At 41.8% G+C, this 26633-nt stretch overlaps 3 protein-coding genes and 1 long non-coding RNA gene across 6 annotated transcripts; 3 read left to right on the top strand and 1 right to left on the bottom strand.

The window, feature by feature from the left end:
- Positions 1–915: 915 nt before the first annotated feature.
- Positions 916–4650, top strand: atpaf1 (ATP synthase mitochondrial F1 complex assembly factor 1). The gene is made up of 9 exons (XM_069520303.1): positions 916–1145; positions 1830–1938; positions 2196–2255; positions 2470–2532; positions 2650–2700; positions 3262–3309; positions 3535–3630; positions 3873–3980; positions 4089–4650. The coding sequence occupies exons 1-9, from the start codon at positions 931–933 to the stop codon at positions 4269–4271; spliced, it is 933 nt and encodes a 310-aa protein (XP_069376404.1). The 5' UTR covers positions 916–930; the 3' UTR covers positions 4272–4650.
- A 1016-nt stretch (positions 4651–5666) lies between these two features.
- rhpn1 (rhophilin, Rho GTPase binding protein 1) lies at positions 5667–26633 on the bottom strand. Of its 3 annotated transcripts, XM_069520293.1 has the most exons (16): positions 26427–26633; positions 26264–26345; positions 24152–24267; positions 19926–20054; positions 18811–18886; positions 18389–18466; positions 18073–18197; positions 17711–17877; positions 9229–9416; positions 8981–9137; positions 8732–8875; positions 8422–8616; positions 8261–8337; positions 8027–8173; positions 7769–7921; positions 5667–7685 (listed from the first exon to the last, which is right to left on the bottom strand). In XM_069520293.1, the coding sequence occupies exons 1-16, from the start codon at positions 26444–26446 to the stop codon at positions 7476–7478; spliced, it is 2064 nt and encodes a 687-aa protein (XP_069376394.1). In that variant the 5' UTR covers positions 26447–26633; the 3' UTR covers positions 5667–7475. The 3 variants fall into 3 exon arrangements, with proteins under 3 accessions (XP_069376394.1, XP_069376392.1, XP_069376398.1); XM_069520291.1 differs by having other exon boundaries at positions 26264–26588; XM_069520297.1 differs by lacking the exons at positions 26264–26345; positions 26427–26633 and adding an exon at positions 24832–24959.
- Positions 9262–19046, top strand: LOC138406822 (uncharacterized). Its single transcript, XR_011240222.1, has 2 exons — positions 9262–9402; positions 17717–19046. It is a non-coding gene; the product is annotated as an uncharacterized lncRNA (long non-coding RNA).
- On the top strand, positions 10100–14018 carry LOC138406820 (uncharacterized). The gene is made up of 5 exons (XM_069520282.1): positions 10100–10299; positions 10417–11040; positions 11789–11938; positions 12332–12580; positions 12821–14018. Exons 1-5 carry the CDS (start codon positions 10216–10218, stop codon positions 13880–13882), a joined length of 2169 nt encoding a protein of 722 aa, XP_069376383.1. The 5' UTR covers positions 10100–10215; the 3' UTR covers positions 13883–14018.

Here is a 26633-nt window from a genome sequence, read left to right as displayed (position 1 = left end):
ATTTGTCTGTGGAAAGTAAACACACTCACACACACACACACACACACACACACACACACACACATACTGAGGATGGTTCTGTGTGTGTGTATCTGCTCAGTTATTTGTTCCAGATGTGAAACAGCTGCAGTTTGTAAATGTTGTTTTTAATACACGTACAGAGGAGAATGAAGGTCTGCAGTGACCTCTGCTGGTCACAGTGTGTCAGAGCAACACTCTCAATAATCATTTGTTCATAAGATCTCATGGAAAATTTCTCTGGAACAAATTCATTACGTTTTGTTATATTTAACTATTTCTCCACAACCTCATTACAATTTTATTAATTTTATTTGTGTTGTCGAAAGAAAACTAAGACTCGTGTGTCATCAAATATCACAAACATTTATTATTTGGTTTAGTCTTTAGTTCCCAATCAATTGTAATTCTTTTAGACATTATGAATATATATATATATATATATATATCAAAGTGTATATATAGTATATATATATATATATATGAAAACATTTTGAGGAGTATAATGACCTTCATCTTTTATCTTTTTTACTATTATTTGTAGTTTTATTTCACAATTTATTTTACAGCAGGCATTACATATTATTAGTAGTATTATTATTATTATTATTATTATTGTTATTATTATTATTATCTGTACTAATACATGTGATTTTTATTTTTGTTTTTAATGTCTTGTTACTTTTGATTTATTTTCAGGCAACAAACAACAAACACACAATTCTTGTTGTGTTAATATTTGAACTTCTTATCGATACATTTTCAAACTTCATATTTAAATCATGACATTAAAGTAAAGTTAATATAAATATTGTTTCTAATATTTAAATATTTAAATTAAAACTTTCCCGAAGATTCGTTTAGCTTTTGGCGGAACCAATGAGTCAACTCGTTTCCGTCGGAGCACCATAGATGTGGGACGGGAGCGGAGGGAAGATGGCGGCCGCCATGTTGCAGATGTCCTGTTTGTACCGGGGCCTGTTAGCGGTCCGGGTCCCCGGGATGAGGAGCCTGATCCCCGGCCTGGTCCCGGTGCAGTTCCGGACCTTCTCGGTGCGGAAAGAACCGGAACTAGAGGAGAACCCGTTCTACGGGAAATACCGGGACCAGATCCAGAGGCTGCGCAGGTTAGCAGCTAACATCCGAATCCTCGTTAAGAAAATCTCTAGTTAAACGAATCTACTTCTACACAAGTTTACACCATATTCAGATCTGTACTAATCATTGATTTGAAATCCTGATGACTTACTTATATATTCGGTTTAATGTCTAACCATCAAACTGTGTATTTACTTATAATTATTCATATTTACAGATGATTCACAGCTTATTCCTCGTTAATTATTTGAACCCAAACTCTAATAAATGTGTGTGAGGTTTCTGCGCTCTCTCAAAGAAAACTGAGGATTTTCATGCAAACAAAGATTTATTTTGAGAATTAATTCGTTGCCGAATTTATCATCACACTCCTGTGATTCCTAAATGGGTAAAAAGACAGAATGAAATGATGAATTGACTTATACAAAGTGAGGTAATGCGTTAAATGGACAGATTTGTAAACGGAGATCGGCAGCGTATCTTATTTAACTAAGACAGTTGCAAAATGATTCAAGAAAATAATTTTAGTAAAATGACAGAAACAACGAATCCGATGAAATAAAAACAGGTTCTCTGGTCGAAGTTATTTTTGAGGTCTGTCTCTCAGAACTTGTACAGAGTAAATCAATTTACAACACGGGATAAAGACGTGTAACAGTAATTATATTATAGTATAATATTTATATATTAATATTTCGCTAATGTGATTTCAGTGCCAAACCGCAGGAGTACAAGGCTCGACTGGAGAAACGTCATGAGGCCAAGAAGGAGGTGCTCGGACACTCGAAGCAGGCAGAGTTCGTCAGGCTCATGGAGCAGGAGGTGAAGTTCCAACACGAGACACTTTGAAAAGTCCAGAAACAGCAGATGAAGTCACAACACAGTGACTGACTCTCGTTTTGAGGACTTGCATGTTCTTGTTGCATCGTTGGAGAAATGACGAGAACCTTTGACTGGTTCCAGTGTGTAGTTATATCACAACCATTTCTCCTGTGAGCTCACGCTCATCTGGTTTCATTTACCTGCGACAGCACGAGTGTGAGTGAGACGTGTAACTGTCGCTGTGTGGATCTTTGCAGTTGGAGAACAAGGACAAGATGGCTGCCGACGGAGCCTCAGGAGGTTTCACCAAGAACAAGGTGAGACGAGAGGAGGAGCAGTTTAATCAGGCAGCTCCGACAAAGTGCCGCTTCTTCTTTTCTGACTCTGAAGCAGCCGGAGCAGAGGCCTGAACACCAGCAGCAGTTGTAGTCGAGGTTTATAAAGATCCTGCAGGTGATCAGATGTTCACTGGTGTCCTCTGAAAGTTTTAAGATGTTTAACGATGAAGTGTGTGAACTCTATGTTCCTCAGACTCTGAGCTCCATCCTCAACATGGAGAAGATTCAGGGGATGACGGGTGAGGAGATCACGGAGGTGAGTCTGTGGGCGACACTCTGATGTAACCAAACACGTCTGCGTCACTTCCTGTCGTGTGGTTTAGTGCAGCAGCTGGAACCGTTCTTTGTTTTTTGCTCTTTTCTCTTTTCTCAGCTCTGGATGACATTTTATTCGATGAAGGAGACGATCAGCGCCGTCATCCCGGTGAGTCGAACACCAGAGAGCACGTTCTTCTCCAAACATTTCACAAATTAATTTCCCACAGCTTCAAATGAATTGAAACAACAACTTTGTCGTCTTTGTTCTGAGGTTTGTTGTGATATTTTTGATGGTTTTGTGTGATTGTTAAAAAGATTTTCACTCTTTTTAACCATCACACTTCACTGCTGAAGAGTTTGTTTATCAACTGTCAGTGTTTGTACTCGACAACATATCGAAAATACAAACTTCTGGTTTCAGTTTTTTATGAGCTGATTAAACCTAAAGTTGTTGTGTTGTGTTTTTTTGCTTTGATTTTCAAATGTACCTCTAAGTTTGTTTATTAATGCAAAAGGACAATACACATTAAATAGCCTTGATTTGGTGATGCATAACTTACAAAAGTATAAATATTAATAAAGATTCAGGCGTATGTAGTGAAACTAGGATAAATAAATACATAAATTAGTAAAACCACAACATAAACACTACTTCATGATTTATATCACACAGGAAAATAGAACTTCACATTAGCACCTTCACTGATCTACTGTCTTCTCTTCACAGACACAGATCTATGAGATGATACTCGACAGGTCGTCCTCTTGTCCGATGGTGAGTTCACTGCAGAGAATAATCTGTTATACTCAGATTATAAAAAAACTAAAACACAGAATATTTTGGGAACATTTCTTTTTTTCTGCACCACAAGGAAAACTAGTTTCAAATCTGGTTCTGTAAGATTACAACACTTGAAATCTCAGCATTAATTTATTCATGATCTGAACACGAACCAGTGAATCCTAATTTATTCATATTTCCTCTCTGGTCCTCCCTCAGTTCCTCTACGCTCTGCCTCAGAACGAGGGTTACGAGTTCTTCCTGGGTCAGTGGTCCGGACACGAGCTGCACTTCACCTCCCTCATCAACGTCCAGGTAAACACACACAGAGCGGACTGCTGGGAAAGTCCGACGCTTCAAACAGGAGATCTGCTTTCATGTGCAGCTCGTCCTGAAACACAGCCGATTCTCAGGCTGACCTCAAATCGTGGCAAAAGTTAAATGTAGTCATTTAAAATCTGAGAACGCTGAAGTTGTAGAGATCAGATTGAGCTGAGACTGTTGTCGTCATGGTGACCTGGAGGTGTTGGTCACAGTTCTGTTCTTCCTGTGTCCAGACGATGGGTGAGAACGCTCCCAGTCAGCTGATCCTCTACCACTACCCAGACCTGAAGGAGGAGAAGGGTGTGGTCCTCATGACGGCGGAGATGGACCCCAAGTTCATCGTAAGTCCAGTGAACTGCTCATTAACGGCTGACTGCTTCTGATAATGTGGTTCAACCAGGTCCATCATGTTGGAATCATCATCATCATCATCGTCTTCCTCTTCTCAGACCGTCCACCAGGCCCAGTGCTTGGCCAATCAGGTGCAGCTGTTCTACGGCACACAGCGGCAGGAGACGTTCCGATTGGTGGAGACGTTCAACCACAAACCTGCAGACTTCAAACACATGTTGGTGATAGCGGAGCTGGAGCAGAGCGGCCTCGGCCCGGCGGTCACCACAGGAGGCTCGTAGAGACGGACAGAGGTCACAGTCGGAGATTCTGCTCGTCTGCTTTCCAGGAACTGACGGTTTTTGTTTTAAAAGAGTCTCGACGTTCTCCGCTTGGATAAACTCCGACCAATCACAGCCCTCCACGCTGTCGCTGTGGTTCAGGAAGAAAAGTTCTTCTCGTGAACTGTGAACTCTGTCTGGGACTCAGATTGTTTCATTGTGTTTCCACAGGAGAATAATGTGGTAGTTGATCGGTTCAGTAATAGAATAACACTGTGTGATACTCTCCATGTTAGCAGACTGGACCAGAGAGACTTTGTTCATCCAGAAAACCTTAACAACATTTAATGAATCCTCTCCAAACCCAAAGTAAAGCTGAAATAAATTATTCTTAATATTCTGACAGATTCTGTTGTGATTTCAGTCTTCGATGTGTCCTGTAGACAAACTGAAGCCAACACTGGAACATCTCACACATCGGGTGGTGTCCTGCACGTTTCCAAAGCGCCACGAAGAATGCAGTTTTTGTAAAGGATCAAATTCGATTTTCAGTCAGGGTGGAGCACCGTGTCATCTTCTTCACCTGATGTTGGGCAGCGTTCTGATTGGTTCATCGCCTCTGGGAGGATCCTGTCAAATGTTTCAGTGTCGAACATTTGCCTCCCGTTCATTTCAGATCTGTGAGCGAGGGGGCAAATAAAACAAAGGAGTGGAGTTCTCTGAACTTTGACCTGTGATATGTGCGTCACATTTGTTTGACCGTACCCTGAAGAACGGGTCAGACATTTGTTTTAGCGAGGTTTGTATCTGGGTTCAGTTGGAATCTGCAGTGTGCACGTGGGATCTTCGTGGGTTGTAAAAGTCAGATAGTGTTTGTTCTGATGTGAGAACAGACCTGAGAACCAAACCTCTGGAGACGAAAACATCTGAGGACGTCACGCTGAAGGTCTGTATGAAGTCAAATCAATCTTAAGTTAAGTTACATATCGAAGTTCAGCAGAGAACTGTGAAGGTTTGTTCTTGCGTCTACACGTTGATTTCTTTCAGAGGCAGACGGAGATCGAGGAGGTCGTCAGGAAGCTTTCCCTCATGCTGGTGTGTTGTCCACCAGCTCCACCCACAGGTGAGGATACACTCAAACACATGATTCCCCAGATCACGTGATCAGACTATACAGTAAAAACTAAACCAGAGGAAACTGATTCAGTATTTTAATAAAAAAACATTAGTATAAAAAAGTTGAAAATTAGAATTCTAAGGAAAAAAACACTGTTTTCAAAATGTCAGATTTTTTTCAGAAAAACATAAAGTTAGTTTGCTATATTTACCCACTGGTGTGTATTTATACTATACACACCATTTTTTAAAGGTAGTTTTCATTGTAACATGGTAGAAACATGAACACAGACGCAGCTCCTTGTTATTAATTCTCACTTTTATTGATTTCATATGAAAAAAATACTGTGCAAATCCCCAAATGAATTATTTAGAGATGGTCAGATATTCAGTGAAAAACACACAGGAAGAATTATTTTTCTCTGTCACACACACACACACACACACACACAGACACAGACACACACACACACACACACACACACACACACACACACACAGCCAGAGCAGAGTCGATAACAGATTAATTTGTTTCCTTCAAATCAAAATTGATTTTCATGATTATGTTCATTTAAACTTTCACCTCTGGCTTTCTGTCCTCGTGACTCTGAGCCCTCATGGCACGAGCATTGTACAGACAAAACAGAAACACACACACACACACACACACACACATCATCCACTGAACAATAATGTGCTACAGTTTTCACTTTTTAAATTCTAGTCGTATCAAAATCTTACAAAAACAATGTTAATCAAAAGACACATTTCTCCACTAACGTCATTCACAGATCTAGAGTTGGCTGTAACGTGCAGTACAGTGGCTGGACTTTAACAACGACCTCACACTGCTGCCGTCACAGAAACTCTCAGTTTCACAGTTTATTTCATCTACTCCACCTCGCTCTGCGCCTCGTGTTCAGTACTGCAGCAGAGCTACAGAACCAGAACACTTTTCCTTTTCAATATTCACACTCGGCTAAAACACAAACTACAACACATTAGGTCAAAACCTCTGAAGTGCTTAATTAATCCAGAAATGATAAAAACTAAAATATTTCTCCAGAAACGCTGATCTGAGGATGAAGCCCAACATTATACTTTAGACAGTAAAGTATCATGAACTGAATCAAATCCATCAGATAAGTTTAAGGTGTTTGTGTTCAACACAGACTCACAGTTTTTCTGTAACCTCGGAGACAACTTCAGGAACAAATATGAGACACAAGAAATCTGCTACAATACTTTGTTTTATGTGAAAGTGGAGTGTTGTTATATTTGTGCTTGTTCCTGAGTGAGCAATTTGAGATTTTCAGCACTGAAAAATATATTTAGCAAGCGCACTTACATTTCAAAGAGAAGTTTCATGCAAGCAAAAGAAAATCTACTCTGTGCTCACTAAATGTGTTTACATGTTTATTATTATCCATTTTAAAAAAGGCAAAAAGAGTTTGTGAAGCTGTCAGGTCAACGTCAGACTCATGCTGCGCTCTAACACTCTGAGTATCTGGGGACACGTTGCTGCACGTGATCAGTAAAAAGGATGCAGGGAGTTGAACGAGAGTTTAAGTTTGTTCAGACAGAAAGAAAAGTAACTGCAGAACTTTGTGTTTATTCTTTCCGATCAGCCATTCGAACTAAGACGTTAGATGTTTATGAGCCTGTGGAAAAGTTTGTGGCAGCTCAGACTAAACTCTTCCCTCTTATTATCAAGTCGTCACTCAAAGACCATCTGCTTTTGTTTTTTAGCTAAGTCTTTGTACACAGATTGTACACGTCACAGGTTCAGGCTGCGTCAAGTCTGTTTACTGATCTGATGCTTTGTCATAAACTCAGTTTCCACCGCGCTGCGTCTTCTGTTCACACCCACTCATGATTTGTCCTGCTTCAGACTTCCACCTGGTACGTATCCATCCGTGTATTTGATTGACTGACAAAATTGCCAGACACATGAAACTGTGCTGCAGCCAAGTGTGAGTCAACGCTGCGGCTCCTCCAACAGAGGAGCTGGTGGAGCGAGTGCAGCACTCCACAGAGACCGCAGCCTCCGTCGTACCGTGAGCGGCGCTGCTGTTGTTGTTTCCTGAGTGGATGCTCTGCCGTCACGCCTCAGTACATGGCCTCCGTGTCTCTGATGCTTCCAAACGACAAACTGAAAGTGCTTCCGAGTCTCTTGGTGGCGCCGTCGCCCTCTCTCTTCTTCTTCCTGTTCCAGTTCAGTAGGGAGGTGGAGCTCTGGCCCTTAGCCCCACCCAGCAGACGCTGCCGGGCGTTTTCTTTGTCGCTGCAGTGGGACAGCATGATGGCCCTCCTCTCCACCTGCTCACACAGACACACACTCAAGTCACCGAACACGTCAACAGTCTGACTGACGTCCCAAACACACTTAACCCTCAAGTTACCTGTGTATCATGTGAGTGTAACGTGACCACGCTGAGCTCCACCTTTCTGTCGCTGCAGCTCTTCAGCATGTGGACGACCTCGCTGTGTTTGGCCCATTTACAGTCCTGACCGTCCACCGCCACTATGTAGTCTCCTTCCCTCAGTCCTGCCTCCTGCACAACAAAGAAGATCCACACAGGGATTTACTGGATGTTCTCTCCACTCAAACACAATATCTGTAACTAACGCACACGACGGCTCGGTGGGTGTTGTCGTACCGCTGCACAGCCTCCGGGCACCACTCCTGCCACCAGGACGGGGGAGTCTCCTCTCAGCGTGAGGCCCAGGCCGCCCTCTCTCCTCTGCAGGCAGATGAGTCGCACCGGGCCCCAACGAGCCCGAGCACAGAACACAGACAGAGGCCCCTGCAGCACAGAGAGAAGTCCTCGTCAACTTGTTCACGTCATTTCAATCTCTAACTTGAGAGCGTATTTACCAGCTGGGGGGCTTACCAGTCTCTGAAAGATGTCAGTAACTTGGACTGTGGAGAAGTTGGGTGGAGTGATGTCTGGTTTCTGGTGGGTTTGAGCTGTACACGGCAGAAACCAAATATCACCAACAGTCCTCTCGTCACATATTGAGTAGAAGCGATCTCAGCATCATTAAGTCTTACACTGTATCTCTGGAGCCTCTGCGGTTTCGTCAAAGTCGTCCTCTCGGTCCAGCTCTGAGTATTTGTCCAAAGAGCGTTTGTGTGTGAGAGACAACACGTCCTGCAGGATGTCCATCTTCCTCAGGATCTTACACAGACCGTGGACACGCATGGCCTCCTCGTGTCGGATCACTGCACGCCGCAGGTGAGCTTTACCTGATGCATGTCAGCAGAGATTCTTTTTCATAATAAAATACTTAAAATGAACCATTTCTAATCTGAAAGTGATTTATTCCCATTCTAATGCTTCTGCTGCTTCACATGAACTCACCGAGCTTTCGTCTCTTTTCAGGGTCTTGCAGAATGAGGCTGAGTGAGGGTCCTACAGGAGCGCTAACGTAGAACTGGAGGAACGCCTCCTCTGCTTCCTCGTACTGCTGCTGCCTCTCCTCTTTCTCCTCGTCCTCCGCAGACGCTACAGAACAAGACACATCAGGTTCAAACCTTGTTTACATTCATGTGATCGACACCACAACAAAAAAAAACTCCTTCCAGATGTGACTTGTTTCTTTTTACTTACACATGTGGTCACAGAGCGCAACAGCAGTGTAGTAGTGTGAGAGGGCGCGGAAGTGTTCAGATTTGACCTGAACCATGGACGCCCACGAAAAAGGCACATAGTCCTTCATCAGAGGCTGCGTCATGGTCTGCTGCACCAACAGGTAGACGTCCGAAACCTACAGGAGACACACATGCACAGCGTGCACGCAGTGAGCGTCGCAGCATCTCCACAGTGACGACAGACAAACCACAGACGTGAGCAGTCACCCGTGCAGCCTCTTGTGCCAGACGGAGTTGGGACGTGAAGTGTGCGTCTCGCGTCATGAGTGTGACGCGCTCAAAGATGCACTCCTGCACCTGGGCGACCATCAGCCGGACCAGCATGCAAAGCGACGGGCCACTCATGTCCAGACTCGGAGCGTTGGAGAAATTCTCCTTCAGGTAATTAAATGCACCTAAACACACAGAAGGAAACGGTTACTGACGCCGGATAAAATATCTGCTCATTGTTATCTAAAAACCATTTCGACTGATTATTATATTGTTTTCATATCAACATAGATGTAAATACATTGTTATAATAAAGCTGTGCACTTTGAATTCACGTCAATAGCTGATCAATGATGATTTGATCAACTTTTCATTATCAATTTATTTTTCTGTTTTTCAGAGTAATTTTTTTTCTTCTGTTCCTCTGACAATTTTTTTTTTCAGTTTTTCAGAGTAATTTTTTATTTTTTATTCTGTTTTTCTGAGTTTTTTTTTTTTTTCAAATAAAAAAGTATTAGTTTCTACGGAAGTGTATTGCATTCACTTGAAAAAAACCTCATTTTTTTCTGAGTAATTTATTATTTGGTTTGTTTTTTTAATATTTTTTTCAGTTTTTCTGACAATTTTTTTTTTCTGTTTTTCAGAGTAAATTTTTTTTTTTCGGATAAAAATGTATTAGTTTCTACGGAGCCCCTAAAGGGACATGGGAGAAAAAAAAAAAAAGAAACGTATCTCGTGCGCACAAGAAAGTATCTCGCGAGCACGGGAAGGTATCCCGTGCGCACATGAAAGTATCGCGTGTGCACGAGAAAGTATCTCGCGAGCACGTGAAAGTATCTCGTGCGCACAAGATAGTTTTCTGGTGCGCACGAAAAAGTATCTCGTGCGCACGAGATACTTTTCTGGTGCGCACGAAAAAGTATCTCGTTAAGCACATGTAGTTGACCGTACGCCTGTGCTCATTAAGATCATTAGCATCAAAGAATGGCTGCAGAAGTGGACTTATTCTCTTTTCTGAAAACGCGAAATATACCTGATAGTGTCATCAAACAACTACAAGATGATAAGGTAAAGATAAATGTTAACTTTAGTGACATAAAGTAAGCAATACACGGCTAGCCTAATGAGCTTTCTCTACCTGCTATGTTAATGTAATTTGTAACGTTTTTGACTTGTGCCTTACAGATCGACATTAACGTCATATGTGTTATGACAGATGAGGAGTTAGGACAGTATATTGGACGATATGGGGACAGACTAGCACTCAGAGCATTTTGTCGTCAAAGAACTGTGACAAACGAAAAGCCAGAAGGAATGGAGACAGTGAAGTCCGCTCTAATGCAGAGAGTAAGAGACAGGCTCGGGGAACAACGGAAAACTCCAGCCAACGGAGACACAGCAGGCCCTGGTATTGTTGGCAATAAACATGCAGTCAAAACCACTCGGCGGGTTGAAATGGGATGGCTCCACTTTGATAACGGCACTTATCACCAGATCAAAACAAAAAATGGAGGTGGAACACGGCACCTGTCAGTCCAGAAATCAGTAACTATGGGTGAACTGCTGGAGACGGGCAAGAGCTTGTTTTTTCCAAATGGATTTTCATCCAAAGGCCCAGTGGAAGACTTCGAGTTTGATATTCGTAATTACAGTCACAATGAAGTGTCCCCTGAAGTCACAGTGAGCCAGCTGTACGAGCAGACTAAGCTGCGAATGCTGCGTATCTACACAACCACCAAGGCTAAAGATGTAATACTTCTCTCTGATGCATCGTCGGACTTTGAGCCCACAGATGAGAGGCCAATGAAGGTAATTTATCTTCTGCCACATTTATGTTATCAATATACTGTAAAATCCATACATTCAGTGACACCTGAGCAATATTGTATGATTCAGACATTAATCTAACATTTATCAAACTTTCCTGAGTCACATTAATAGCTGTATTTACGAAGGAAAATGTCAGTAGATTATGTTATAGATGTAGAATACTATAATAGTACAAATACATGATAGTTGGTTTGTGCACACTTCTGCTAATTAAAGACATGCAATGTAGGGCATTTGTGCTCTTTTCAATGTTCATTATAGACCAATCTGTGTTCGATTGATTTGACAGATTTTGGGTGCAAGTGCTGCACAGTTCTGGTGCAGTTAGCAGGCGCAGTTCATTCTTTGTGGATTTGGCCAAAATAATCTTAGTCTTACAGCCATGGTGTTTATCTGTCTTTCTTCTCATGAAATTCAACAATGAGAATCAGTGATTTCTGAGGATAAATCTATTGTCTTAACTCAATGTGAAATATATTAGGAACATGAGGCCTGCAAAATAAATATTATTTAGATATTTTATAATATTTATCTGCGGAATTAGGGGTGAAAGTTGAGTTGCAAGAGCTCAAGAGATGTAAATCCAATTTTCTAAACATTTGCTCCACTTCTGTCTCCACTTATGTGCATGTTCAATCACGATAAGTTCAGAAAGACTTGCTTTGAACAGCTGGACAATCATGGCTGTATATGCCTATAATTTCCTGATCTGCTGATTTCTTTATAGACTAGGACAATGCACAGACGATCATTGAGGAACAAAACCAGGAGACGTCGTCACTGCAGGACTGGAACTGATCATCGAGTGGATCATCCTGAGAGCTCCACTGATTCAGATCCAGCACCCAGTGGCTCAATGCAGGAAAGCCATGAAAAAGTAAGCCCCAGTATTTCATTTTATGGACCCAGTTTGTGAAATACAGTATGGAACTTGTGTTGTAATGAGATTCATTTGTGCCAAACAATACTTTTTAAAATTTAAACAAAAAATGATAAATCAAAATATCAAATATGAAATTGAAACAAAAAAAACAACAAATGTTCAACAAATGTAAACCATCGCAAATTTTAAATGCAGCTAAGATGATGGAAGTGAGCAAAAGAGTTGGAGTTCAATGTCACATTAACTCAGTATGCATATACCAAAACAATCTGCTCAGGTGCAAGATTTTTTAATGACATGAATGTGATAATACACAGGACCGCTTTGATCAGATGATGCAAAAACAAAGGTAATAATTATATGTTTTTTTCATTCAATTATCAACAGAGAGGAGAACCAATCAATCAATCAAGACCAGCAACTCCTGAGGTGGGCAACACAGAGGTCCTGCATCCACCATCTTCAAATCAAGATGCAGACCAGTTGTTAAGTGACGATTTGGATTCCCCCCTTGCCCCTGCCATCCAAGCATCTCTTGAGGATGATGAAGTAAACTTTGGACCTGTTTCTGATGATGATGCTGATAATCAAGACTCCACCCTTCCCTGGAATCCATATGACTTCAACAGTATGCAGGTATAGTGTAGAACTAAGTAATTTCTAACAGTGGTGCAAAAAATATTACTGCCATTATTGATTATTTTAAAACGTTTTCCCTATTCATTATTCTGTCTATAAAGTGTACAAAAACAGTGACTACGTGTCATCCCAAGTTCTCTCGCACCAAGCTGGCGAAGTCGTTGATACATTTTCTGTTGACCAATTGATTAAACAATCAATAATCACACCTAATGACCTTTTTAAAAAATCTTGCAGCACTCTACACTGAATGACGGACCTGTATCATCAAGCAGTCTTCCAGCATCACCAGACCCATTTGAAAACGAACTCCTTTTTGTAAAATTAAGACGAGTAAACATAGTTGATGATGTCCTTAATATCTTCATGGAACCAAAACTACTGAATGCTAATATAAAAATGGAGTTTATAAATGAGAAAGCTGTGGACAGCGATGGTGTGTCAAGAGAGGTATACTCCATGTTCTGGGAACATTTCTTGGAACAGTGTGAGGGGGAAGATGAACGAGTACCCAGACTACGTCCAGACTATTCTGAGAAGGCATGGCAAGCTCTTGGAAGAGTGTGGTTGAAAGGATACCTGGACCACAAAATCATACCAATCAGACTGTCACCAGCTTTTGTTCTTGCCTGTTGTCAAGGAATTGGTTCAGTGGATGAAGAACTCTTGATGATGTCATTTGCCAGATTTCTTTCAGAGAATGAGCGTGCATCACTTGAAAAAGCACTACAGGGCAACATTGATGAAACTGTTGAAGAGGACTTACTCGACGTCTTCTCAAGAATGGGCTCACACTGCCTGCCCTCTAAAGACAATGTACGAGCTGCCATTTTAACAATGGCACATAAAGCCCTTCTTCAAGAGCCAAAGTTCATAATTGACTGTTTCCACTCCAGCATTCACCATGCTGTGCCAACACTCATAACCAAAGAAAGCATAATGGAGCTTTACGAATCTAAGCGGCCAACTAACAAGAAAGTAGCCCAGATGATAAAGCCATCAACAGACAGCCTAGATCCACAAGAGCAGACAGCTCTCAACCACCTGCTACGTTATGTGAGAAGCATCAACCAAAGAAAACTGGAGATCTTCTTACGCTTCTGCACAGCGTCCACTGTGCTGTGCACAGACACAATCAAAGTAACTTTTAATAGATTGTGTGGTTTAAGTCGCAGGCCAGTAGCACACACATGTGGAGCAGTTCTTGAGTTACCATGCACCTACAGCTCATACCCTGAGTTTCGTCAAGAGTTTGACAATGTCCTGTCTGGCGATTGCTTTACAATGGATATTGTGTAGTGAATGTAAGGGATCTTACACTTGTTATTCTTCTACTGACATAGCTATGGCATTTGTCTGAAACAAACTGTTTCTACAGATTTACATTTACAATTGTATTTGTTCATGTATAACAACTAAGAAAAAAAAAATGTTCTGCAAGGAGGGGAAATAAAATCAGATGCATAATCTGATGACATTGCTTTATTCCACTTTAAACTGAAAAAACAGTTGTTATTTGTTTTGCTGTAATGTTTGTCAGCACACTTTACATTTTGTTTAAGTCCAGAAAACAGTTTAATCATTTTGCATGTTTTATGCAAATGTTATTAAGAAAGAATTTCAGCATTCAACAAAGTAATACATGTTCGATGCACATACAGTACCATTTTAAATGGCTACCCATGGCTGTTTTTGTTTGAGCCTCATATGTTAAACATACAGACAGCAACTGTCAAGAGCACAATATTGTTTAATAACAATAAAATTCCTCTTTCATGTCCTGCCATGTTGTTTTTCTTTGTTGTGATTTTGTTAATTTCCTGTTCATGACTGATGTAAAGGCAAACTAACATCTATAACAATACTCCTATATGCTGTACAACAAACATAAGTCTCTAATTCCAGCACAATTTACTGAGAACAGCTAATACTGTCATTTGAAAAATCAGAGGTAATCACAAAAAACGAAAAACTGCACAATATTGCTGCAAATGTTCTTATTGTCTGTAACGGTCAGTGTGCACATAGTGACAGATCAGTCCTTTTCCTAGGAGAAATAATCCAAAATTCAAAATATAGGTTCTACGTAGTTCCTGGGAAAACTTTACAACTGAGAGTGTTTGGTGAATAAACATAGTGGACTGCAGAAGAACTGTCTGATCATGTGTTCACTTTAGATGGATACAAATGTAGTTCCATCTCAAATCAGAGAGCTGATCTTATCTCATTCCTCAAATGCAGGTACAAATCCAATGCTTGATAAGCATCAACTGGAAGATGCAGCTGTGACTCCACCATCAGAATGTTGCAGATGTTGTAGATGTCTGTATCACATGGCACTGCTGGTCGAAATGTGCAGTTACTCTGACACAACTGTACATCCACTCTGTCTACTGGGGAAATGCAGTCATCACTTGTGTAGAGTTCTGGGAACATGTACATGATTCGAGGTCGACCACTGGGTACCCGGTCATTCTTTGATGGTCGGATGACATGTGAATCCCACACATGGATGGTCTCATCCAATTCGTCCTAGAATAACGGTATATTAGATAGTAAGAAAACAAGATAATTGATATGCAATTTGTAATTCTCATCTGGGCCTTAGATACGTTTTGAAATAAACTGTTAAATGCTGACTTTTCTGATTAAGTACGAAGAAATCCATCGCAGGGCTAACTTCATGGTTCATTATGAATTATTATTGTAGGACACCACATCCACGACAGTGATTAAGACAGGTGGGCAGCTGCTCATTGGAGAATGTAACAACAACAACAACAACAACAAAGAAATTGTGGGACACAATTTAAGATGGAAATAGGTATTACATAACAATATGATATATTCGTACCTGAATGATTCCCATGAAGCAGAACTGGATTAGACTTCTGTCCAAATATGCACCATCGAACAAGCCACGGTCCTTCAGATCATTAAACAGAGAGATGTAGAATTCCATTGATTCCCTTCTGAGGAAGCCCCACCAACTCTCTATTCGCTGATTTGTTGTGCTTGCCCCTTCAATGTAGCTGTCGATGGCGGATCCGTCGTCAATGTTGCGATGGAGAAAACGCTGAAAGTCTCTGACTTTAACATTCTCTGTGCCCCGGTCGCCTCTGACAATCCTTGGACAACCACCTAATCTCTGGACTGCCTCCATGTAGTAGCCTCCGATGATTTTTGGGTCACTGCTGGTGGTAAATGCATTCATCCAGATAATTTTTCGGGAAAAGCCGTCAATGCAGCCATTGATACAGATACCAAATGGCTTCAGTTTGTCATAAGAGTCCAAGTGCCAAATATAATTGGGCCCTTTTGCAAAATAGCTTCGGCGATGGAGTCGTCTCCTTCTTCTGAGTTCAACACCCCTCGGGTCAAGTTCTTTTAGAATTAAGCGTACCTCTTCTTTCTTGACGTGTAATCCATTATCCTTACATTTCGTGTACATCCACCTATACCCACAGAGTTGGCCAGACGTCTGTAAATGTTTGTGAATGAAATTAACTACGTGCTCCAAAGCGACGTATCCATTGCGCCGAAACAGACTACAAGACTTCAAAATTCGTTTTAAATGTCTTTCAGAAACAATATGACTGTGACGACTTGCAAGTAAAGCAGCAATATCCTTATAATGAAGTCCCAGGTTGAAATATAGCCGAACTAACTCCTGTACTGTCATTTTGACACAGAAACACCAAACCGAAATGCAGTAGATTGTCTCCTAGGCGCATGCAATACTTTCACGTGCTCACGAGATACTTTTTCGTGCGCACCAGAAAACTATCTTGTGCGCACGAGATACTTTCACGTGCTCGCGAGATACTTTCACGTGCTCGCGAGATACTTTCTCGTGCACACGCGATACTTTCATGTGCGCACGGGATACCTTCCCGTGCTCGCGAGATACTTTCTCGTGCTCGCGAGATACCTTCCCGTGCTCGCGAGATACGTTTCTTTTTTTTTTTTTCTCCCATGTCCCTTTAGGGGCTCCGTAAGTTTCTACAGAAGCATTCACTTGAAAAAAAAAAAAAAGAGAAAAACTGTTTTTTTTGGAGTAATTTATTTTTCGGTTTGTTTTTTGGAAAAAAAATTCTGTTTTTCAGACAAATTTTTTTTTCTGACTAATTTTTATTTTTTATTCTGTTTTTGAGTATTTTTTTTTTCTGATTAAAATGTATTAGTTTCTACGGAAGCGTATTGCGTTCACTTGAAAAAAAACTCATTTTTTCTGAGTAATTTATTTGGTTTGTTTTTTGAAAAAAAAATTCAGTTTTTCTAACAATTTTTTTTTTCTGTTTTTGAGAGTAATTTTTTATTCTTCTGTTTTTCTGACATTTTTTTTTCAGCTTGTCAGGGTAATTTTTTTTCAGTTTTTCGGAGTAATTTTTTTTTTCGGATAAAAATGTATTTGTTTCTACAGAAGCGTATTGCATAGTTTTTTCTGAGTAATTTATTATTTGGTTTGTTTTTTGGAAAATAATTTTCAGTTTTTCTGACTAATTTTTATTTCTTCTGTTTTTCTGACAATATTTTTCAGTTTTCGGAGTAAATTTTTTTTTTTTTGGGATAAAAATGTATTAGTTTCTACAGAAGCGTATTGCGTTCACTTGAGAGAGAAAAAAAGAGAAAAACAGTTTTTTTCGGAGTAATTTATTTTTTGGTTTGTTTTTTTGAATAATTATTTCTGTTTTTCAGACTTTTTTTTTTTTGCTGTTTTTTGGAGTAATCACATCGAGCTCTCGATAAAGGAATGAATGCGTCTATTGTTTCAAATGTTCTCTTAACTCAGAAAAAAAATTATTCTGAAAAACAGAAAAAAAATTACTCCGAAAAACTGTGAAAAAAAAATTACTCCGAAAAACTGGGGGAAAAAATTAATCAGAAAAAATTATTCCAAAAACAAACCAAAATATAAATTACTCACAAAAACCTGAGTTTTTTTTTTCTTAAAGTGAATGAATACGCTTCCGTGAGTTTCAGCGCAAGATTAAATCAATTCACTATGAGCGAACAGAACTCTGATTTAACTCATAAAGTGAACAGGTTCAACTGTTATCGATTGAAACAATGCTTCTGTTATTGTTTGTGCGTCTGGTCACGTGTGTGATTGTGTTGTTTCTGTACCTGCAGCTCTCTGAAAGGCATCGATCGCTCTGTCTATCCCAGCTGTTGCAGAGCGGTCCTGCCGTGCTCCCATCTGCGTGTACAGGGCGCCGATGTTGAACAACACGCTTCCTTTCTCGAAGGCCAACGCACGCTGACACGACGGGACGCCGGTCAGAGAGTCGTACCTGAGAGAGACGGATTAAAAACAGATGAATACAGTGAACTCCATGACTGAGCTTTTTGATGAATGCACATTTTATTTTATTTGTATAGCGCCACTTTTACTTCATGTCTTTGTCATTTTAAAGATGTCTGACTGCTTTTCACATTCGTACCAACTCCTAAACGGAAACCATCCTAACTAACAGCTTCTGTCCTACCAGTGGAAGTGAACGCCGAGGTTCCTGAGTGGAGGAAAGAAGCGCTGGTCCAGGTAGTACAGCTGGTTGTAGTACTCCATCAGCAGCTCCAGACCGGCCTGGTTACGACTGGGTGTACGCATGGCCTGACCCAAAGAGGACAAACAAATAGAACTCTCTCGTCACAGACAGGCAGACTCCAAGTTTTGAGACCTTTTATACAATTTTCTGCTTCCGCTGCCAGGAGGTAAATCGATTTCCCACAACTATTTTAATAAAACAGATCTAATATTGAAGTAGATGAGTGTTTGTTTTGAGTGAAGGGGAATTTATGAACCTGTCTGAGCTCCATAAGCTCTTTGAGCTCCTTGTCGTACAGAGAGCTGTCCTCTCCGTAGTGCTCGCAGATGAAGTCCTGAGAGAGGAGACAGACACGGCATGAGGATGAATCAGTTTCACAGTGGTCTGTGTGCGTGTCCACATTTTACAGAGTGTAGACAAACTGCAAGACTTGATCACAGATGCTCCACTAGAGCAGAAAGTAACAGACAAAACACGTTCAATTATGAAAACAAGCTGCAAACAGCAAATGTGTTTTCAGTTTAAACTGCTGCATGTCTGAGCTGAAAAACAAATCATCAGGAGATGGTGTTTTTAAAATGTGTTCGTAAGAATGAGACAGAGACGGTGTCGCTCTCACCAGTGTGTGAATATAAAAACTTAATAAAAGACACGAATGAGAGTCGATGCTGTGTTCACCTGGACGGAAAGTGTGAAGTCCACCTCTTTGGTTTCTTTTAGGCCGAGTGGGATCATGGGAACGTTGACAGCCTCACTGTGAAAAGAAATAAATACAGAATGTGTTTGTAATCTGTCAAACACACACACAGATCGCTGGTTTCTCACACACCTTGGTGTTTTAAGAAACCCTTTAAATATGATGACGTCACCCAAATATCAATTTGTACGGTAAAATAAATTCATACTTCATTCAAGGTGTTTCATGTAATCATTTCATAGTCTCGTGTCCTTGTAAGAAAATGTCATGAAGCCCCTGCAGGAACCTTTGAGGGTTCCAGTGAGACCTTGGGTTTCTGGAGGAACCCTATAGGAGGGAGTCAACAAGCACCTTGAAGGGTTCTGCGAAGAACCCGGGTCCGTTCTGAGGTTATCTAATGACAACAAACACCATCTGCTTATCTTCTAACGCAGCAGGGAACGCTGCTCCATCCTGCTAATAAGCCAAGCTAAAGCCAAGTATTAACCCTTACGCCCTCCCCTCCCCCATACTCGCCTCCTCTCGTTGACCATGAACACAAACACACACACACACACTACAGTCCCATTAATGACACTAATCAGGGGGTTTATCCCTCCCATGACCTGGGGCTGCACGGGGGGAAACCTCTGAGCTGTGTGTGTGTGTGTGTGTCGTCACATGTTGAATGAAACCTGAACTGTCAGTCTACATGCAAACACCTGGAAACACAAATCACGGGACCAATCATGTACACTGGGCATATGGTGTGGACAGGAAGTGCTTCTTATCTCATCTCCTCCACATACAAATCTGGTTATTCTCCATGTTGTGTTCGTCTCTGGCAGCTGAGGCTGGTTGTTTTTGTTCAGGAGGGAGGTCATGTGACAGGAGCTTAACCAATCAGCGAAGGCCTAATTCTTCACAAAGTTTGAACCCACTCTTAAAAACTGAGATCAAAACCAAATCCAAACATAAAGTGGCCCTCACAAAGATACACAGCAGTACACACACTGTGAAAACAACCAACTATCAACTACCATTAGTCTGATGATTGTGGTTTGGAATTCTCCGCTCAAATACTAACAGGAGGATAGTTTGAGTCAGAGCCGTGTACCTGTCGGTCTGGTAAACCTCCATGTTGCTGTTGAGCTCCTCCAGTTCTTCCTTCAGCAGCTGCAGGTTGGAGTTGACGAAGCTGAGCTCCAGAGCAACAGTCTCCCTCACCTTGTTGTTGGTCGTCGCCCTGCACAATAAAAAAACACACACACACAATCAGATATCATCCATCAGAACGTCTGTGAAAGGTTTGTCACTGTTTTTGTATTTTATTTTTATTTTTATTATTTTAAATTTAAAAAAGACAATTGTGTTAGTGTGTGTACTTTGTTAAACTTCTCACCGACACCATAAACACACAAAGCTGTGGACTTCTCTTTCTCAATAAATGTATGCATCATCTCTCCCCCTCCTTCATCATCCTCTGTTCTTTCAAAGACTCTAACACAAGGGTGGGGAAGGTTGTTGGATTTATCTCGGGGGAACTCAATGTTCCTCCGAGGCATCACGGTTACCACGGCAACTTATGACAAACACTGTACTGGAAAAGTGTCGAAGAAAATCCCCCAGAATTAGTCAATCGTTAAATTCCACTGACACAACGATACAACAACACTGAGCTGAACAGGATGAGGGGGAGCTGACGAGCAGAGACGAGAAACACTGACAACACAAAACAGTGAACATGAGTAATTCTGACAAACTTTTAAAAAAAAAGAGACAAGATCATACAAATTTCTGCCAAGCAGCAGAAATAAAACCAGACGAGAGGTTTTCTTCATTTGAAGTCTCGAAGTGGAATTAAAGGTCATGCTGCTGAGTCATCAGATGCATCATCAGGAGGAAGATTCAGGGAGGAAAAGCAAACAGAAACTGTTGAAGACAAAAAGCCAAACTATTCAAGTGAGAGATTAAATAATGCACAAGTCACACTTCTCTCACTGTGTGAAAGAAAAGACATCTGTCAGGTTTCCTTCATTCAAAGTCCTGAACGACAAAGTTCTGCAGAAAACACAAAGGATTCACACACAGAGTCGGTTCAGTTCTTTTACCTCTGACCGTCACTTTCTGAAGGTAAATTCAAACCTGCTCTTTCAACCTCTGCCAGCGAGGTAAAGCTTTCACGTCTGTCCGTTTGTCAGCTGGTTGTTTGGATCCGTCAGCAGGATCACGCAAAAACTACTGGACGGACTCAAACCAAACCTGGAGGAAGGATGTGGGTCGGGAGAGAACTGATTAAAGTTGGTGTGGATCCAGATCAGGGGGCCGATCCAGGAATTGTCTTTAACATTGTGAGAAGGAACAGTTTTACTGATCTCTCAGAGAATAATTACTGGATTTTGATGAAAAGAAGAACTGATATTTAATTTGGTGCTTCTGAATTTAATGTTAGGGACTGCTGAGCCTTCTGGGAGGTATGAACTCTATTCTAGTTTAGTATGCAGGTACTGATATTCCTGGTCTGTGGAAACATCACAGGAAATGTTGCACATTTTTGAAGTTATATTACTTGAGCCTGAAGGTGCGTTCAAGTGAAAGGCACAGAGGACTGAACCAAACCATGAGTGTGACGAATCACTACACCCTTATCTTTACTCAGTCTCTGCTGGAGAACCTGTAAAATGTGACGTGCAGCATTAGAGCCACTTAAAGAAACATCGCTGTCATAATTTTAGGAGAATCAAGTCTCAGTTTTAGGCCAATGTCAGATCATAGAGGTTTCATAGTTCGTCAAGAAACAAAGATTTTTCCAGATTTTGGATCCAGAAGAAGTGGAACTGCAGAAAGTACAGACTCTCCTTGTTGGTTATTTAAAAATCAATGTTTATTTCTTTATTCTCGCAATACTGTGACTTTGTCCTCTTGTTATTACAACGTTTTCTCATTAAATTCTGACTTTGTATTATTGCACCTTATGTTATTATCTTAACTCCATCCTCAGTTACATCTTTTATCTTGAACTGTAACGTGGCCGTAATAAAAGATCTGTCCAGGTAGAACATTTTACATTCATCTCTCGCTCCGTCACTTCCTCCTGACACCCCCTCCCACACACACACACACACACACACACACAGGATCAAGCCAAGGACAATCTGATTAGTCAGCTTTAAAATGGGCAACCAAATATCCCCTTCACACACACACACTCTTGCACGCTCAACATTCTGCAGCTTTTTAAGGGAAAAAAATAAATAAATAAGTCTCTCTTGGTAGAAAGCATCAGGACGGAGCAGGGGAGCAGGAAACTATAGTGATCCTAGTTAAATAATAACTGACAACTAACTGACAGAGAGACCAGGACTTAACTATCGTCCAGATGAACTGTCACAGAGAGACACACCCTGCAGAACACAATGTGACGTCTTCATGGGCCAATCACAACCCATCTCTCATCCATAATTAGCATCGCCTCCCACCCGTCAACACCCCCACCACGACCCAGTTCCACAACAGGGAGTGAAAAGTAAAGGGAGGAGTTTCTGTGTGTCAGTATGTAGGTGTGTGTGTGTGTGTGTGGGTGGGCTATTCCAGTTGACCGGAAAAAGTGGGAGGACAAAAAAAAAAAGAGAAAGCTCTGACGGTGCCAGACAAATAAGTGGGGGATGAGCCTGCCGGGGCCTCGCTGGAGATCTCTGCATGGGAACAGGACGGGAGGCGGACACAAAGCCAGCTGATTACAGGCCGCCAGCCTGCGTGGGGGTCCTCTTTGTCTCTGTGACCCACCGTCCCGACAGAAAGGGCACGAGCACTTGTTTTATTTCCCCTGAACTGAGTCATCACCTTTTAGGATAACAGCCTGAAACCGGTCAGAAATGGAGCTGAGGGGAGAAACAGTCCCGACTTGTTAGAGAATTATCCTTAAATATAAATTAGTTCATTATTCAAGGGACATTCACTGGTTCCAGCTTCTCAAATGTGAGATTTGCTGCTTTTTTCTATATTAAAGTTTCAAGTTTTTCACTGTGTAACTGCTCTTCTTTTATATTCTTGTGAACTAATATCTATGATCATGCATCAGTCAAGAAAACATGTGTCAACAAAACATGCATATGGACGATGAAATAAATAATAAACTAACGGAGTGACTAAATAAAAATGAAATAGTTAATTAGTCGTAGTGGCCCCGACGTCCATCATCCATCTACTCCTGAGAAAGATCTTTGTGAAAGTTAATTAGTTGTAGCCAAACAAGTGCTGGGATCATAGTGAGGAGTTCTGTGTTGATCTTATTAGATTCTGACACGGCACTTCTAACGAGGCACCAAGTGGCTCCTTGCTTTAATTAAGTGTCTCCTCCTCCTACTCCCTGCATCTTTATGAGCGAGGGAGCTCCAACTAACTCCACCGTTCTCACACTTCTGCACATCGGCCTATTCACGCCGCCAATGATCTCAAACCCGCCACAGCAAACGGTGTATATAGAGCAGACGTGTGCACATATATTAAATGTACAGTTTTCCACCATCTCTTCAGTCATCTGCCTCCGAGGGGATTAACAAACAGCCCGAGAGGTAGTTAAGAGGAAAGAAGGAACAGCGAGGGCACGGAGAGAGACAGGGAGAAGCTGGAGAGGATAAAGATGATGTTAATGTTCTCAGAGAGAACACTTTGATGTTCTGCCACCACTTCTTTTTTCATTTCTCCACCAATAAAACTCCAGCACGCTGTGTGAATGACAGCCCGCTGCTTCTGAAGCACAGAGCCAGCTCAGCTCAGTTCAGCTCAGTTCAGCTCACTGTGATTTTCCCTGCTGGCACTCGTAGTGCTAAAGAATGCAGGGTTTAATATTGTTATTCATGATTCTTAAAAAAGTACTGAAATGAGAGAAGAGACAGACACATAAACACACACGTTTACACACAGTGAACACAAACAGAGCCATAAAACTGTGTGGGGCTTGCCTGTGTGTGTTAATGTGTGTGTGTGTGTGTGTGTGTTTTTGGGGGGAGGCAGTGATCTCTGACCTTTTCCCACAAATGTGACAGAGCCAACACGTTTACAAAAAGCAACCGGCCGACACAGCAGAGATGTGAACAGCATCCATCACCACATCTCAGAGAGACTTTCAATTCTAGAGGAGCACCATGAAGAATGGGTCCATCTTAATATCAGTGATGTCACAAGAAATGACACCACGGTAGCAAATCGAAGGAAAATCTGAGAATGCAACTCTACTTGTGCTGCAGAGATCTAGCTGGTGAAGATATGATTCTAACGCTACATACGTTCTGGTGAATGGTGGTGAATCATTTACTGCAGGAAGAAAACCAGCCGCCTTACCTGAACAGATTCTCTGCTCCTGCTCTCATGAGCATCTCCTTGTTGATCTGCTGGTTGATGCGAGCTCGTCTGTGCTGCAGTTTGCTGCGCTGAGTCTGGGTGAAAGGGTCGCATCCCTGAGGATTGATTGAAGAAGAAATTAATTAATTAAATGAGTTACAGCGACACATTGCAACACATTAAGGTTCATTTAAGTCTGGACGTCCGGATTAGTAATGACGACGACATGTTAGTGATGTTTTTGGACGTCCCATCCAACAACACAAGTCCAGTCCCTAAATAACAAGTGATTCAGTCAATGTTAAATTATGGGATTGTTTTGGTTCTTTGTTCCTTTCTTGTCGAGGGTATTTTTAAAATGTTTATAACTGACTGCATTGGAATAAGATGTCATATCTACATGTTCCCCAGAAATACACAGAACAGGGAATCTATCGCAGCTTATTGGATATTTTTTGGTAGAAATACAGACAGGACATAAAACTACCAGAGACAAGTACTTCATGGTCACAGTGTGTAAAAGATTCTGTCACAGAAGTAGAGTAGCTGAAGATGGGAGAGCGTCACGGATACTGAAGAAGGAAATAATCTGATATGGCACAGAAAGAACAGAACCTCCACCACTGCAGGTTTTCACGTTTTTAGTTTGCAGTATATTTTAAAGTAAGTGAGACACTCACAGTAGATGTTCCCCTGGCCAGGACTGAAACCAGGGACCTGCTGCTCGAGGCGTATTCATGAACACATGTGGTACGTGCCCTCGCCGTCAGGTCGCTCCAGGACACACATGTTTAGCTGAAAAGGAACCTGGTAATATGTCCGAGCCGTTTATCTGCCTGAAGATTTAAAGGCCTCTTAAAATCAGCCAACAGCAACTAAACAGCTTCCCCACAGCTGCCTGTTACAATCTGCTCACAGGAAATCGATCACACGCTGCACCACACTTAAACACACATGTACAGTAACATGACAGATGGAGCAGCTGTACTGTAAACACTCCGATCACTCCCTTTCCTTATCCCCGCAGCCTCCTTCCCTCAACTTCTCCCTCTCGGCAAGAGACAGTTTGTTCAGTAAATGGACGTTTATCACTTTCTCACACTGGTTCTCTCTTTATCGTCCTCGTCCCCTCTCACCCAGTTAAGGTGTTTGTTTAGCACGCACACGTCAAGTAATCCTCAGGGTGCCTGCGTGGATTAGGCGTCCGGCCAAGCTCCCACCTCTGCTCCACCATCAGGAGGTCAGGAGGACGGAGGCTGCTCGACATCTGTGCAGCCAGAGTCTGAGCTCACGACTCACACGAACACAACCAGACTGTTACGACCACAGTTACCTTCACAGTCCAGCAGCAGAAGGTGAAGTGCCTTGCTTCAGGGCACCACGTCGGTGATCGATATTTATTATCATCCATGTTTTTCGAATCTTAAAGTAATTCAAAGAACCAACCGGACATAATTAAATCTGTTTCCAGTCAACCCTGGACAGAATGTGGGTAAATGACAGACTGTCAGTGTGTTTCAGAGCCAACACAACAACAGACATGGAACAACCTTTCAAACCTACGGCCAATTAAGAGTCTCCAATTAACCTATGCATGTGTTTGGACTCCGCACACACAGTGCTAACCGCTGCACCACCGTGCCGCCCCAACCTGATCGCAAAAACTAGAGCTGTTCCCTCTCTTTACCCCAGAAAAGACATTTTATATTTAAATACTTTATATTTACATACTTCATATTTAAATACTTATATTTGAGTCCTCTCTACGGAGGCCGCCACAAACTAAACACCTTTTGACTTTTTATAACAACTGAAGCTGCCACAGGTTCTCTGTCATGTTTGTAAGGAGAGGGGGAGGGGAGGGATGTTCAGCTGCAACATGACACTCCACCACTAGATGTCACTAAATTCTACACACTGTACCTTTAACCTTTAAGGCTTAAAGTGCAGATTTAAGTTAAGGTCGGTGTGTGTTAAGTTGTACTTCTATCTTTGCGAGATACAAGTACAACTTCTAGTGGTGAGTAGATAGTGTGTGTGTGTGTGTGTGTGTGTGTGTGTGTGTGTGTGTGTGTGTGTGTGTGTGTGTGTGTGTGTGTACAGGTGTCTCACCTTCCGGATGCTGCCCTCTGTCGGTAACGTCAGCGGCAGCTCATCGTCTGAGTTTCCGTGTGACAGCGTCACGTCGGCCTCTCTGCGGAGACACGAACATGTTTCAGACTCAGTCTCCGTCAGGAGCCTCGTTCTCTCAGACTGCAGCTGCAGAGGAACTCGCCTGGTCGCAGGTTCCTCCATCACGAAGAAGCGCCGGGGGTTCGAACCCCTCCTACATAGTCCTCTGGTCCGCTTCGTGTGAATTCCACCCACAGGAGAAGAAAGTTAAGAAAAACAACCTGCAGCTTCTCCTTCTTCTTCTTCTTCTCCTCATAACCCTGGGTCCTCCTCCTCCTCCTCCTGGTCCTCCTCCTCCTCCTCCTCCTCC

Source organism: Paralichthys olivaceus, chromosome 3 (assembly GCF_024713975.1).
Source record: "Paralichthys olivaceus isolate ysfri-2021 chromosome 3, ASM2471397v2, whole genome shotgun sequence".
Taxonomy (NCBI): Eukaryota; Metazoa; Chordata; class Actinopteri; order Pleuronectiformes; family Paralichthyidae; genus Paralichthys; species Paralichthys olivaceus.
Note: the sequence above shows the minus strand (reverse complement) of the source record. Positions and strands in the feature narration are given on the sequence as shown.

What these genes read in the sequence shown, in the direction of transcription:
- rhpn1 (XM_069520291.1), bottom strand. Translation starts at nt 26,446, where the DNA reads ATGGAGGAACCTGCGACCAGGCGAGTTCCTCTGCAGCTGCAGTCTGAG. An exon ending in GGAGCAGAGAATCTGTTCAG is followed by an intron (nt 20,055 to 24,151) that starts GTAAGGCGGCTG and finishes TTTATTGTGCAG; the next exon opens with GGCGACGACCAACAACAAGG. An exon ending in TGCCCGGAGGCTGTGCAGCG is followed by an intron (nt 7,922 to 8,026) that starts GTACGACAACAC and finishes TTTGTTGTGCAG; the next exon opens with GAGGCAGGACTGAGGGAAGG.
- atpaf1 (XM_069520303.1), top strand. Translation starts at nt 931, where the DNA reads ATGTGGGACGGGAGCGGAGGGAAGATGGCGGCCGCCATGTTGCAGATG. An exon ending in CAGATCCAGAGGCTGCGCAG is followed by an intron (nt 1,146 to 1,829) that starts GTTAGCAGCTAA and finishes ATGTGATTTCAG; the next exon opens with TGCCAAACCGCAGGAGTACA. An exon ending in CCTCCCTCATCAACGTCCAG is followed by an intron (nt 3,631 to 3,872) that starts GTAAACACACAC and finishes TCCTGTGTCCAG; the next exon opens with ACGATGGGTGAGAACGCTCC.
- LOC138406820 (XM_069520282.1), top strand. Translation starts at nt 10,216, where the DNA reads ATGGCTGCAGAAGTGGACTTATTCTCTTTTCTGAAAACGCGAAATATA. An exon ending in TGCAGGAAAGCCATGAAAAA is followed by an intron (nt 11,939 to 12,331) that starts GTAAGCCCCAGT and finishes AATTATCAACAG; the next exon opens with AGAGGAGAACCAATCAATCA. An exon ending in ATGACTTCAACAGTATGCAG is followed by an intron (nt 12,581 to 12,820) that starts GTATAGTGTAGA and finishes AAAATCTTGCAG; the next exon opens with CACTCTACACTGAATGACGG.